Source organism: Scylla paramamosain, chromosome 17, assembly GCF_035594125.1.
Source record: "Scylla paramamosain isolate STU-SP2022 chromosome 17, ASM3559412v1, whole genome shotgun sequence".
Taxonomy (NCBI): domain Eukaryota; kingdom Metazoa; phylum Arthropoda; class Malacostraca; order Decapoda; family Portunidae; genus Scylla; species Scylla paramamosain.
In genome coordinates this window covers 19,254,052-19,267,790 of record NC_087167.1, presented here as the reverse complement: position 1 = coordinate 19,267,790, position 13,739 = coordinate 19,254,052, and the positions used below count along the sequence as shown (strand labels likewise).

The window sequence follows — 13,739 nt, the reverse complement described above, 5'->3', positions numbered from 1 at the left end:
CAATACAACTAGGTGAATACACACACACACACACACACACACACAATGGAAAGATAATAAGCTGGATGGAAAGCTACTTAAAGGGAAGAGAAATGAGAATGGTAGTGAAAGATGTAAAATCAAAATAGAGAAATGTAGATAGTGGAGTACCAGAAGGATCAGTGCTGGCACTAATACTTTTCCTGATCTATGTAAATGATATGCCTGAAGTAGTAAAGAGTTACATGAGTTTGTTTGCTGACGATGCAAAATTACAAAGACATATAAGAAGCAACAAAGACTGAAATTTGATAAGAGGATTTGAATAAAATCAGGGACTGGAGTAAGAAATGGGAGATGGAATTTAATGTGAAAAAATGTCATGTAATAGAAATGGGAAAAAGTGATGTTTCAACCACCATTCCCAGCCCCTTCACAAAGCTGCCGCACTTGGACTAGCTTCCCTGGACCACCTACTGCTTGGAATCAGTTCCGGGCTCAAAGACAGGTGTACAGGGTCCCTTGTGTTTACTACACCCTTTTCACAACAGTCATAACACCAGGTCACATTAATTGAGGTTGCCAGCCTTTTACCCACCCACAGACAAGGGAAGTACTCTAACAACAATTAACCCCCACAACTGTGAAAGAATCAACAACCACATCTAGGAAAAACAGTTATAACACAATAACAAGTATATGGTCAAGGTATAAAAGCCTGCTGGACATTAGCCCTTCATGACAAAACAGGGTCACTAATGAGACACAAGAAACTACAACAAAAGAGTTTCCATGAACACACAGGAGGGTTATTCACCGCTCACTGTGCAAGAGCTCGGCCCACACAAACATGCAGCCAAGGAATCACTTCCCAGCTTCCCAGGTATAGTGTGTTATACACAACTACCCTCTTTGGCTGACTACTATTCTATATAAGTAGGCCGAGGCATATGGCCGGTAATGACTCACTTATCCCCTTAAGGCAACTGACCCAACTAATTCTTATCCTGCCCTAGCCTCCTTTAAGTATTAGAGCACGTCTCAGTACGTCTGCTCAATCCGAGTGCTGGGTAGTAACTGAGTGTGAGAAAGTGCGCCACTCTCCTGCTCTGCTGCTAAAGGGAGGGAGGTACAAGGAAAAGGTTGGGGGGAACACACATACATATGCACACCTGCCCACACTCTGCTTCCCACGCTGTTTTTACAGGAATAAAACACTTTACTTCTAAAAGTTCTACTGATTAAACTAGGGGGGCTAGATGAATACTAATTACTTTATTGTCAAGGGCACCTCTTCCACTAAATACTGGGTGAGATTCAAATTGGATGGTTAGGGGGAAGTAAGGAAATTTACATGGGAAATATAAGTGACTGCGTAGATAAATATCTTAGGAGTTTCAGGTTGAGTACGTGTGACCAGGATGAGCCTAAGCCTTGTTCCGGGCCTGTCTCCCTTCTCATCCCTTGCCCCCTCTTCCCTTTCACCATTCTTTTCTCATTCATTCCCACATTGTGCCATCTTGCTGTACACAACAGTGAAAAGAGACCAAAAAGGACATATGAAATGGGAAATGACAAAATATTAAAAGTACAAAAAGAGAATGAACCGGGAGTGATAATACAGGATAGTCAACAGTTGGAGAAGCATGTAGAAAGGATATTCAGAGAGACATATAGAATGGTGAGATAATTTTGGAATAGCATTCCACTACATGGATAAAGATATGATGAGAAAGATAATTACCACTATGATTAGACCAAAGTTGGAATATGCTGAGTCAGTGCAGTCTCCCCACAGGAAGAAACATGTAAAAATCTAGGATACAAAGGATGTTAATTCTTCCAGTTCAAGAACTGGAAAAATTATTATTTGAAGAGGAAATTATTCTGCCAACATTGGAACAAAGAAGATAAAGGGCAGATTTAATACTGATATATAAATTGTGAAATGGAGTGGAAGAAATTGATAATGAGAAACTACTGTTAAGAGAAGAAGGAAATACCAATTTCACACAGCAAAAAACTAGGAAAAGGAACATGATTAATTAACATAAAGAAACATAGTTTCCTACAGAGAAATATAGAAGTTTTGAACAAGCTAAGTGAAGAGGTAGTATCAGCAGCAAGTGTGCACAACTTTAAAAGAGAAGCTGGACAAGTGTAGATATGGAGAAGCATAGCTCGGGCTTTCTAAATTACAAGTAGGTAGTTACATGCGCACACACACACAATGACTGTATGGTACTGCAAAATTATTTAAATAAGATAAATAAATGGAGTAAATCTTGGCAAATGGAATTCAATTTAAGTAAATGTAAAGTAATGGAGTTTGGTAAGAGTAAGAAAAGAATACAATATCATTATGAGATGGATGGTGTGAAGTTAAAGTTAAAAGAGGAAATGGATTTGGAAGTAACAGTTGCTGAAAATTTTACTCTGAACAGACACATTGATGAAATTATTGGAGATGATAAATTTGTTAAAAAGGTAAAATTGGCATTCTCATATCTGGAAGAAGGAATGATAAAAAAGTTGTTGATTTCCATGATAAGACCAAGATTGGAATATGTGGCAATGGTGTGGTCTCATACAAAGAGGAATATTGTAAAATTAGAAAGAGTACAAGGAGCAGTCACTACGATGATTCTGGAGTTGAGCAAGTTGACCTACGAAGAGAGATTAAAAATGTTGGAAATTCCTACCCTTGAAAATAGGAGAGAGAGAGAGATTTAATAAACATCTATAGAATGATAAATGGTATGGAAAATGTGGACAAAAAATGTTTTAGAAATTAAGATACACAGAGTACAAGGGGACAAAGTAAGCTGAAGAAAGTTAACTGTAGAAGAGACATCAAGAACTATAGTTTTCCTCATAGAAGTGTGAACAAATGGAATGAACTCAGTGAAGACATCAATGCCGTAACTGTCCATGCTTTTAAGACCAAACTGGATAGATATAGAGACAGGATACTGTGTGATTACTCCCCTCCCGTAAACCACAACTAGGTAAATACACACACACACACACACACACGCACACACACACACACACACACACACACACACACACACACACACACACACACACACACACACACACACACACACACACACACACACACACACACACACACACACACAGGTGCTGTATTTTGAGATAAGGGAGTAAAGTGGGGAAAAAAAAGTCAGCTTCTTCATGGGGCAGAATGAATAAGTGCTTTTTCATTATTTTCAATACCTCAAGTTTTGCAATCCAATCAAAAGCAAAAAAAAAGCAAGCATGAAACTCAGGAAGGCAGTGTATATGAACTTTCTTCTATTGGTCAAGTGATCGTTAGAGTAGGTATTACACAATAGTACCATTGAAATACTGATCTATAGGCTGTATATATATATATATATATATATATATATATATATATATATATATATATATATATATATATATATATATATATATATATATATATATATATATATATATATATAAGTTCTTACAAGCTCAACTATTTTCCTTTCTTGAATTGATTTTTTACCAAGTTAATAATCTGTGTGTTCTTTGCCTTCAGATGCATGCAAGAGCATTTCAGTCCATGATGACCATTGAAGTCTTTTGTATTTAACAAAAGAATGAAGTTAATTGTGTTCCTCTTACATTGATCTCTTGCTTACAGATGATGGATGTCATCACCAGAAATGTCCCAAGTCTGTCTGTGGATGACAGAAAAAAATTCAGGTCCATTCTTCATGGTATGCAATTAAAGACACCACTGTATCATGACATTTTATCACAAGATCTTCTAGGAGCAACTGACAGAGATGCTGATGAATTGTTGCAGGTTAGTATGTGTCAAGCCTTTTTAAGACCTGCAAACATAAGTTTTGACTTGTGAGTTGCTGGTGTAGAGATTATATGACTAATTTAATATGAAAGTACTATCAGCAACCTTTGTAATTAGAACTCCCACTGACGTGAGCATCACATTGCACAAACTGGCAACTTGCTCCTCCTCAGTCTGAAAAAAAAAATCTGCTGGGAGAAAATAACTACATGGCAACTTAGGTTAATCCCTTGTATGTGTTTGAAAGCATAGAGTAATGGATTTAGTGTTTGACATATTGGCATACTGGTAAGTTATCTTTTGTGACCTCGATAGGACACCTTGTTGAAAACAAACACAGCTGTTTTGTTAGCTGAAGCAAGGAGCAGTCACAAAAAGATAACTTACCCATATGTCAATATGTCAGACACTGAATTAATTATTCTATGCTTTCAAAAACATATGAGAGACTAACCCAAGTTGCCATGTAATTATTTTCTCCCAGCAGATATTTTTCAGACCAAGGAGGAGCAAGTTGCCAGTTTGTGCAACGTGATGCTCACATTGGCAGGAGTTCTAATTGCGAATGTCACTGACTGTAATACATGCCAATGCACAGATGATTGAGGACATCCAGAACCAAAGGCAGCCTCCAGCTCAGGGGACTGAGACCAGCATGTACATACATTCCAAGGCAGTGTCTGATGGTCAGGTGCACTACCACTGCCAGAAGAGCTCCTTGCTGAATGCCACGTCATCTTCCCAGCCACTGGACGGTGAGCACAAGACAGGAAGGGGAGGGAGGTATCTCTCATAGTAACAATGTGTAATGTCAAGACATTGAACACTGACTAAAATTCACTTTGGTTAACATGGTCATGTTGGTTTGATCACTAATGTGTTGAAAATTTTTAAATGTGTGTACATGTGCAGCATTTTGGCCAGTGACAAAAAAAAAAAAAGAGAAACTAAAAGCTCACTACTTTGCTACTCCTCAAAAAAGTTTAACATCACTGAGAAGCAAAATAAGAGGGAAAGAACAGAAACAGAGTTCACAGTTTATAAGTGAAAGGGATGAAAGATTGGGCTCTCAGTAATTATTGTATCAGTGAGGGAAGCAGAATAGATGAGAACGAATAGAAAGTCTTGTGCAGGAAGACCACAGGAAGGGAAAGCAAGCAATTGCCAATTTCAAAAGGGCAATAACCATAGATATGATCGAAGGTAGCAAGAGATGTGAAGGTTTGAAGACAGTCACTTACAGGAGTTACTGGAAGTGGGTTGATGAGGTGCAAAGCTTTTGACTCTACTGTGCTTAGTAAGGCTGTATGAGTGGAGTCCCTTTGTGCATGGGATGCATGCACCATACAAGGACAGATAAAGATACCTGTGTACAGTTAGTATCTGTGTGGTGTAAATAGATTGTTTTGGCTTAATTATGGTACATGTGGTTAGGCATATTTGGGAGTTGGCAACAGTGGAAAAGGTAAGGAGGGATGAAAGTTAGCAGCAGGCAACCAATCTGTTGGCCATCATTCTATTGGGTGGTTATCATGGCTGTGTCTGTTGATGTCAGCTCTCTGCTTTTGTGGTGATTTGCAGGCCTTAATTTGGTATCCAGGTTTCCAGAGTGTCAGCATGTTGGAAGGAATTTAGCTGCGGTTACCATATGAGACTTGAGGGTGCCTGGAGATTTGGTGTGCTCAGGAATGTCTATAGCACGGAGGGAGAGGTGATTAAGGCTGCTGGTTATTATTCCTTCAAGGTAGACCAGAAGTTTCTTGGCTGGAAGTAGGTGTGACTCTCTCTCTCTCTCTCTCTCTCTCTCTCTCTCTCTCTCTCTCTCTCTCTCTCTCTCTCTCTCTCTCTCTCTCTCTCTCTCTCTCTCTCTCTCTCTCTCTCTCTCTCTCTCTCTCTCTCTCTCTCTCTCTCTCTCTTAATAACAACAAGCTATCAAGGCCTTTGATTATTACATTGGGAAAAATTAAGATCAGTAAGGATATGATGAGGTGCTTTGACAGATCAGATGATGTCATAGCCTGGTTGAAAAAGACACTGTTGGAAACAAAGTTAAATGGAAATTAAGAATCTGGCCAGCTTTATTCCAATGTATCTAGGAGATGCATTAGCATTGTATTTAGAGAAGAGTGAGGAAGACCAGACTGATGTAGAGAAGATAAAGAACAGGTTGAAGGAAGCATCTCCACAAGGAAGGTTTGAGGCCTACAGGAAACTGACAGATTGAGGTAGACAGGAGAGCTAGTGGATGTATCTACCAATAAGGAGATTGGCCGGGCTCGCTGGTTGGAAGGAAGAAGGACTGGAGTTGGCTGTTAAGTTGGCATTTATCACTGGTTTTCCTGACTGTATGTCAAAAGAATTGAAGTAAGTGAAGGATTTTGATGCACTGAGTGTGAGTGACTTCATTACTAGAGCCTGAGTATTAATGTTGGGAAATTCAAGGGGAGGCCAGAAAGTGGTAGTGGTCACAACAAGAGGCTCAACTGCAAGGTTGAGGAGACTTAATTCAGCAAGGGAGGCAAGTGGCAGATGGGGTTGAGTGCAAGGATTCAAGGGTCATTGTTTCAGGTGTGGTGACCATAGCTGGGCATGATAACGAAAAAATTTATCATGATAGCCAATAAATTAATAACAATAACCTTATTGGTGATAACTGATAATCAATAAGTGGCATAAATAGCCAATAAATTGATAACAATAACCTTATTGGTGATAACTGATAATCAATAAGTGGCAATAAATTTATCACCTGATAACCGATAACCGATAAATTGTTAAGTCCAAAATTTCGATACTAGTGATAACAGTATTAATATTTTAAGCAGAAAATCGTGATGAATCCAAATCTTTGTTTTTATCTTTGTCTTAGAAAACTTAGAAAAATCTTAGAAAAAAATATAATTCAATGTTTATCCCATTTCTCTACTAATGAAAAATATTGTTTTAAGTAAAATAACTACATTTGATTTTGAAAATCTAAAACTTGAATATGCTCATGTTCCAAAACACTAAAATTATCAATTATCGCTAGTTTGGAACCAAAAGTATCAGTGATACCAATGAATCAATAATATGGAAAAAATAATTATTAGATAACCAGTAACCTGATATTGTTATTGTGATTCATCACGATAATTTATTGTGATAGTGCCCTCCTATGGTAGTAGTAGTGTTTGTAGTAGTTATAGCAGTAGAAGTAGTAGTAGTAGCAGGAGTAGTAATAGTTGTAGTGTTGTCTTCAGTTGCTTATTCTATACAGTGGCTTTATTTGTCCTAGTATGGAGTATGCCTCTCCCATAGGGAGAGGAGTCCATTCACACAACTCTTGACAGGGCTAAAGCATTTCACCTCATCAATGTTTCTCCTCTGGCTTACTCTCTTCAACCCCTCACTGCAGTGTTGTATCTCTTGCAGTCTTTTACCTCTGTGTTCATACTGACTGCTCTTCTGAATATCTTAACTGCATGCGTGTCCATCCTCTTGTGGCCTCACTGCACAAGACTTTCTATTTACTCTCACCACTGTTCTTTTCACCTCCCTGATGCAAGAGTCGACCAGTTCTTTCATTCTTTCTTTTCTTTTATTGGTAGAGTCTGGAACTCAGACTGAATATTCATTCCTCTCTATCACATGAGCATGTTCAAGAGAGGGAGGTTTAAGGCACTTCATCTTGAATTGGCTCTTCCTTGCAATTCTTTATCTTTTTTATTTTTTTTTATTTATTTATTTTTTTTTTAGTGGGGGGAAGGGGGAGGGGAGACAGAGACGATTAGCAGGTCTCTATCCCTTTCCACCATTGCTTTTATCCTTGGTCAATCTTCCATGCATAAGAAGAAAGACAAACATGTTCTTCCACCTTGCAAGTAATGTGTCTCTCCTACTAGCACCTTCAACTTTGTCCTTACTCATGTTCCTTCTTTGCAAACTCTTCACTCTTCATCCTTTCAGTACAGCCATATGATCTCATTGTGTTGCTTTTCACTCCTTTCACTGCTGAAATTTACTCCACATGCACACAGACACTTATGCCACATCTCTCCTATACACTCATTGCTCTCACCCTCCCATCTTGCCACTCAACATGCTTGTGAAAGAGGTGATGTTGGTGAAGACAGTGATGGTGAAGGGTTGTGATGCTAATGAGTTGCTTGTGATGGAAGTGGTATCAGTAAAGTTGATGATGGTGGTGATGACTCGTGTGAGCTGTTCATGAAGCTGATGTTGTGGAGGTATTAATGGTAATGGTGATGAACTCTGATATTAATGAGTTACTTTTGTCACCAGATGAGGAGCACGTGAGTCACCCCTTGTCTGTCCTGCAGGCGAGTGGTCACTGGCAACTGAGTGAAGAACCAATAGGCCCTGTAGACCTTCAAAGAGCTTTCATGAGGCACTTAAGCCTGCTTGCCAAGAAACGCAGGAAGAGGTAATGCTACATAATTTACGTTCTTGATAAGAAAACAAAAGGCAACAGTAATTTGAATAAATATCGTAATTCACTGGGTTATATCTATTTTATGATGTTACAAAAGACTTTATATTGTGTCATCTTTAAAACAAATTTGTCTTTGTTTATCCTTTTTTTATTTTTTTATTTCTGGCATATTTTTAATTCCTTTTCATTTCCTGTTCTCTTACATTTTCTCTATTCCTTCATATTCATTGTATCTTGTTGCTTCCTGCCTTCATTCAATACTTTTATGAACAATCTGCCCTGTTTTTTATTACATTATATCTCTTCCTTTCTTCATGACCCAGTTTCTTAAAAACATGCTTGAAGGTGACAAATTGACTTAAGGAGAACATGAAGCCCACCTTTTAAGGAATGTCATAAATATTTCCTGTTTATTTCAGAGTGAAAGGCATCTCACTAAGGTCTGAGCAAAACTGCATCCCAAAAAAAGAAGGCCGTCCAACATACCCAAGAGAGAGTACAGAAAACATCAGAGGTTGCAACTGTCACTATATCTCAGGACCTTGACCAGGAGACTCAAAGAGAAGGACTTCATGATTTTACTGAGTGTGAGGAGAATCTTACACAACTTTCACCATCTAAGGATTCTGCAAACCATTATATTTTGAATGAAGAGACTGGATTGTCACCAAGATCTCTAAGAAACATTTTTGATGCATCTTCTGAAAATTTTCTCACCAGCACTCAGACCAGAGATGAGAGATGCAGAGACCAAAAGAAACTTGTAGAGAATCCTGAATTGAATGGCACTAGCATTATATGTCAGGAAACTAATAAAAAATTTGCTTCATCATCTGGTGCTACAAAGACTAAAGATGGTCATTGTTCTCAGAGCAAAATAAAAAAATGCAAAAGCCTTCCCAGTGTGACATCAAAAAGGAAATATTTTGGTGATCATACTGAATCTAATGATAGAGGAGATGGAAAACGGGATTCCACTGAAAATAAGAAGGATTCCGAAAGTATGTCTGTAAAAGCTAAATCAAGAACACGAAAGAAAAGGAAGCTTCCTCAGAGAAAACAATCAGTGCCCCAACCTGCTGCTCAACCCATGAGAATCAGATTAATCAATAGGAAATTATATCAGTCATATAGCAAAGGCGCCACAACAGTGAGCAACAAAACAGTGGTGGATGCAGATCAAAATTGCTTGCCAGAAGAAGACACCAGCACCATCTCTTGCTTGACATATAGACTTGGCAGTGACAGAAGTGTTGGTGACAATAGACAGCCTGTTGATTGTCAAGAGGAAAGAGCTCATGAAGTCCAAGGAGTAGAAGATGGTTTTCTACAGCAAGAGGGAGAAGAGGAACATGGTAGTTTGGTTGAAGTAGAGAGCACTTGTGTAGAAAATCCAGAAAAGAAAAAACTGCTCTCTGATGAATCACTAAGCGTAAATACTAAAGTGGCAAGGCATGATGTGAATGTTACTTTGGAGACAAGTGTGAGAAATACTAAAGACAGAAGTAAATGTTGTATTGCTTCCTCAGACTCTGCACAAAATGTACCTGACACCAGAACTTCCTTTCATATTTGTGAACTAAAAGGTGACAAATCAGAATGTAGTGCAAGTGGTGAAGATAAAGAAAAAAAAAATGAAAAAGACATCAGTTCAAGAAGTGATGAAGATAGTGCTTCCTCCCCAGATCAGCCTGCACCATTGAGTCAGTGTGGCCAAGGATTCTTTTTAACACAAGAGAGGGAATCTGGTGAGCTTTTGCTGTCACCAGACGGCAAAGAATCTGAAAGTCAGAAACCAGAACATTGGAATTTAAAAGATATTAGCCTGGCTGAGTTGGAAAAACTAAATATGGAAGATCTGGAGCATTTTCTGTTCAGCGAACTGGCAGAGGAACATTACAGTGAGTCCATTGGAAATGAAGAAAATTCCTCAGGAGTGCATAACTGGCACTCAAACAAAACTACAGATGGGTTATTGGAATCTGTGTCAATGCACCGAAGCCCTATGGAGGGTTCCAGTGTCGCCACTTGTGTCGCTGAAGAGGAAACATTGCTCAAAGCTGAAGATTGGGTGCAGGTTCAGAGGAAACTAAGTGAACCACAACAAGAATCTCCATGTAAAGAAAGATGTGATTCACAAATAGATGTACAAAATTTTGAGAAATCTTTAGGTTTAGAACATAAATTCCCTCAAAAATCATTAGATAAGATTAAATCTGCACCATTTCATTCAAAAAGAATAAAGAGCAATTTTAAAGTCCCAGTAATGGATTGTATTAAAGATTTACCATGCCATTTTGAAAATAGACAGTCTTAGGCAGAAACGTCATCACAAAGAGACATCACACTAGTACCCGAAGCCAAGGATCCCACACTGACAACCAGCAAGCACCATTTCAAGAATAGAAGTAAAAGACAAGAATCCTTGATAAGATGGACAGAAGGTCTCCCTTTTGATACTGAAAAGTTACTGGCTGGCTTACAGAAATCACTTCATAAAGACAGCACATTGCAGATGGACAAGATAGCCTTAAATACCAGTCGGTCTGTGGATAAAGAAAATGAGGAAGACCGAAGTGTGACAGGTTCAACATGTATGAATGATTTAATGTACAATAGTGAAAAAGGGGAAGAGACTCATGGGACATCACCTCATTCAGAAAACAAAATTGATCTGGGGAATGAAGCTCCATCAAGGAAGCGTACAAGAGCTGACAGGACATCAGCCACAGAATCAAACACTGGCATTACTGTTGAGGAACAGAAATCATACAGCAAAAAAGAGCCTAACAGAATTGAGAAAATAAAAAGGAAACCTAAGAAGAAAAAGAAAAGTTCAGATGAAAGTCCAGGTCACTGTGAGGTAACAGAATCAAGTCCTGCTACACCTCAAGAGAAAAAGGTCAGAGATAGTAAATGTGAAAAAGGCGAGAGAGACCTTAGGAAAGAGAAAAAGAAAAGAAATACAAAACAATAGGAGAGTGAGAAAGGGAGTTGCGGCATGAACCAAAGAAACGATATCAGGCATGAAGAGTATGAAAAAAAAACAGTTATCTTAGTGTGAGTGTGGAAAATTTAGATTTCAAAGCAACCAAGCATGAGAAAGACAGTCCATATAAGGTAGGAACAGACTTGACTGTGATGATCTCAGAACACAGATGCACTGACTCAGACAAACAGGAGTTAGCTCAGCACAGTGGCAGAACTAGCAAGAGACAGAAGGTGGAAAGCAGCAGACTCAGCAGTGAGTGTAGCACGTCAGATCAGAACTTAAGCATCACCATCTGCAACCAAATACGGAGGCCCATCAACATCCGAATCACTCTGTGCTGCAGCCCCAAGAGTGACGGCAATGCCTCCACAGACCAGCATTCTGTGATTGGAGGTGGAGGTGAGCTGTATATACCTAGTTGTATTGTATAGGGTCCAAGCTAAAGCTCATTTGTCCTGTCGCCATATCTACAATTATCCAGTTTCTCTTTAAATTTGCTTGCACTAACAGCTGTAACCACCTTCTCACATAAATTATACCAGAGATCATTGCTTGATATGGGAAACTATATTTCTTAGTGTCACTGAGACGTTTACTCTTCTTAATCTTCTTTGTATGTCCTCTCATACAACTTGTTTCCTCATATGTACCTCCAAAACTTGTCTGTCTATCTTTTCTCTGGCTTATTAATTTGTAGATTATTATCAAGTCTCTCCTTTCTCTTCTCTCTTCCAATGTTGCTAATCTCATTTCTTCCATAAGTTTTTTCCTTCAGTTCTGGCACTATCTTTGTTGCAGTCCTCAGGGGCCATATTAACAAAGATTCTTAACCATAGAAGTTTGACTCAGCCCAACTCTTATGCTCAGAGTTGTGCTTAACTTCCCAAGTTGTGCTTAGCCTAGGTCTTAAATTTAAGACAGGTCCAGAGTCTGCTTAACTTTAAGAGTTATGCTAAGACTAAGTTAACCAAACAAAGATGGCTGACTGTTGAGCCTGAGCCCACCACCTCAAGAATGATCAGCCCCATAAGGATGTTCTTGATAACTTAAGTGACTCTGAACTGTTGGACATATATAGAATAAGACTGCAGGAGTGTTATTTGTGACATATTTGGCAGGAGATGCCTTGAAGAGTCCCACATGAAGAAGTAATGCACTGACACTAGTAATTAAAGTAATAATTACAGTGCAGCTCTGCAGCAATAATGACCTTGAACCTCCATGTGTCCTATAATTAGCGTGTCTCATTTACCTCCTTAGTAATAGACCCCCATGCAGCTTTTTTTGTGCCACTGAATGAGTGAAGCTTTTCAGGCAATATCTTTCCTCATATACTGACTGGATGAAATGGGTAAGTCTTGCCATCAGTCCAGCTGGGTTTCATCTGTTGGCCTTTTCAGCTTAGGGGTCATCATCTCCTCCATACTAAAGAAAAAGGCCAGGAAAGGAGGTGCTGCTGAGGGGGAGTGGTGGGACAATGCTGGCTCAAGGACAAAAATACATGTTCCTTGAATGGGGTCTAATTTATTAAAAACACTAATTTATACACTCATATCCGTATAAAATTGATGATAAATTATCATTTTTTGTTATTTAATCCAAAAATGTAAATATTGCACTAAACTCGAAATTGAGAAATAAAAAAATTTATTGTTTTGTTCTGTCACCATTTCATACTGGGACTTAAGAGTTCGGCTTAGCACAAATTTGAGACCACTTAAGAAATAAGCACAAGTCTAAGTAGAAGGTTGAGACCAACTCTGAGAATCTTTATTAATATGGTCCCTATATTCTTTCCAATTTTCTTTCTATGTGGAGACCACATGACTGCAGTGTATTCCAACCTGGGACATCATAGTTGTAATGATTTTTTTCATAGTATCCATGTCCATGTAGGTGAAAGTCACTCTATTGTTACTTCACATCCTGTATGTGGAACCAGATAACCCATTGATATGTTTCTCTGTGCCCTGAATAATTACCCCCAAATCCTATTCTTCATTACTTTTCATTATCATATCTTCACCCATTTTATAGTTCCATGTAGGTCTCCTTGTACTTTTTCCAATTTCCAACACATGACATTTCTTGGGATTAGATTCAAGTGTCCATTTTAGTCTCCAAGCATAGATTTTATCAAAATCTCTTTGTAGCTCCTTACAATCCTCCTGGTTCTTTATAGCTATTAACAACTTTGCATTAATGCAACTATTTGATCCTTTTTTGCATATAATTTATGTAAATCTGAAATGTAATTGGTGCTAATACAGATCTGTGTGGTACTCCACTTGATTGATTTTTTTTTTTTTTCATGTAGGAGAGGAATCTGTCAAGAGCAACAAAAATATAATAAAAAAAAATAAAAAAAGGCCCACTGAGGTGCTGGTTCCCAAACAGTCGAAAGTGGTAGTCAGAAATTACAGGATAAGTGTCTTGAAACCTCCCTCTTGAAAGAGTTCAAGTCATAGGAAGGTGGAAAAATGAAAGCA

The 13,739-nt window shown here is 38.4% G+C and overlaps 1 protein-coding gene across 2 annotated transcripts in view; it reads left to right on the top strand.

Annotated features, from left to right (window-relative positions):
- Nucleotides 1-13,739, top strand: part of LOC135108575 (uncharacterized) — a 74,442-nt gene that overhangs the window by 53,432 nt on the left and 7,271 nt on the right. For both annotated transcript variants that reach the window (XM_064019723.1, XM_064019722.1), the window contains 4 exons: nucleotides 3,656-3,820; nucleotides 4,422-4,578; nucleotides 8,108-8,249; nucleotides 8,678-11,649. In XM_064019723.1, the coding sequence (XP_063875793.1) occupies nucleotides 3,656-3,820; nucleotides 4,422-4,578; nucleotides 8,108-8,249; nucleotides 8,678-8,804 (591 nt within the window). In that variant the 3' untranslated portion in view covers nucleotides 8,805-11,649. The remainder of the gene's footprint in view (nucleotides 1-3,655; nucleotides 3,821-4,421; nucleotides 4,579-8,107; nucleotides 8,250-8,677; nucleotides 11,650-13,739) is intronic.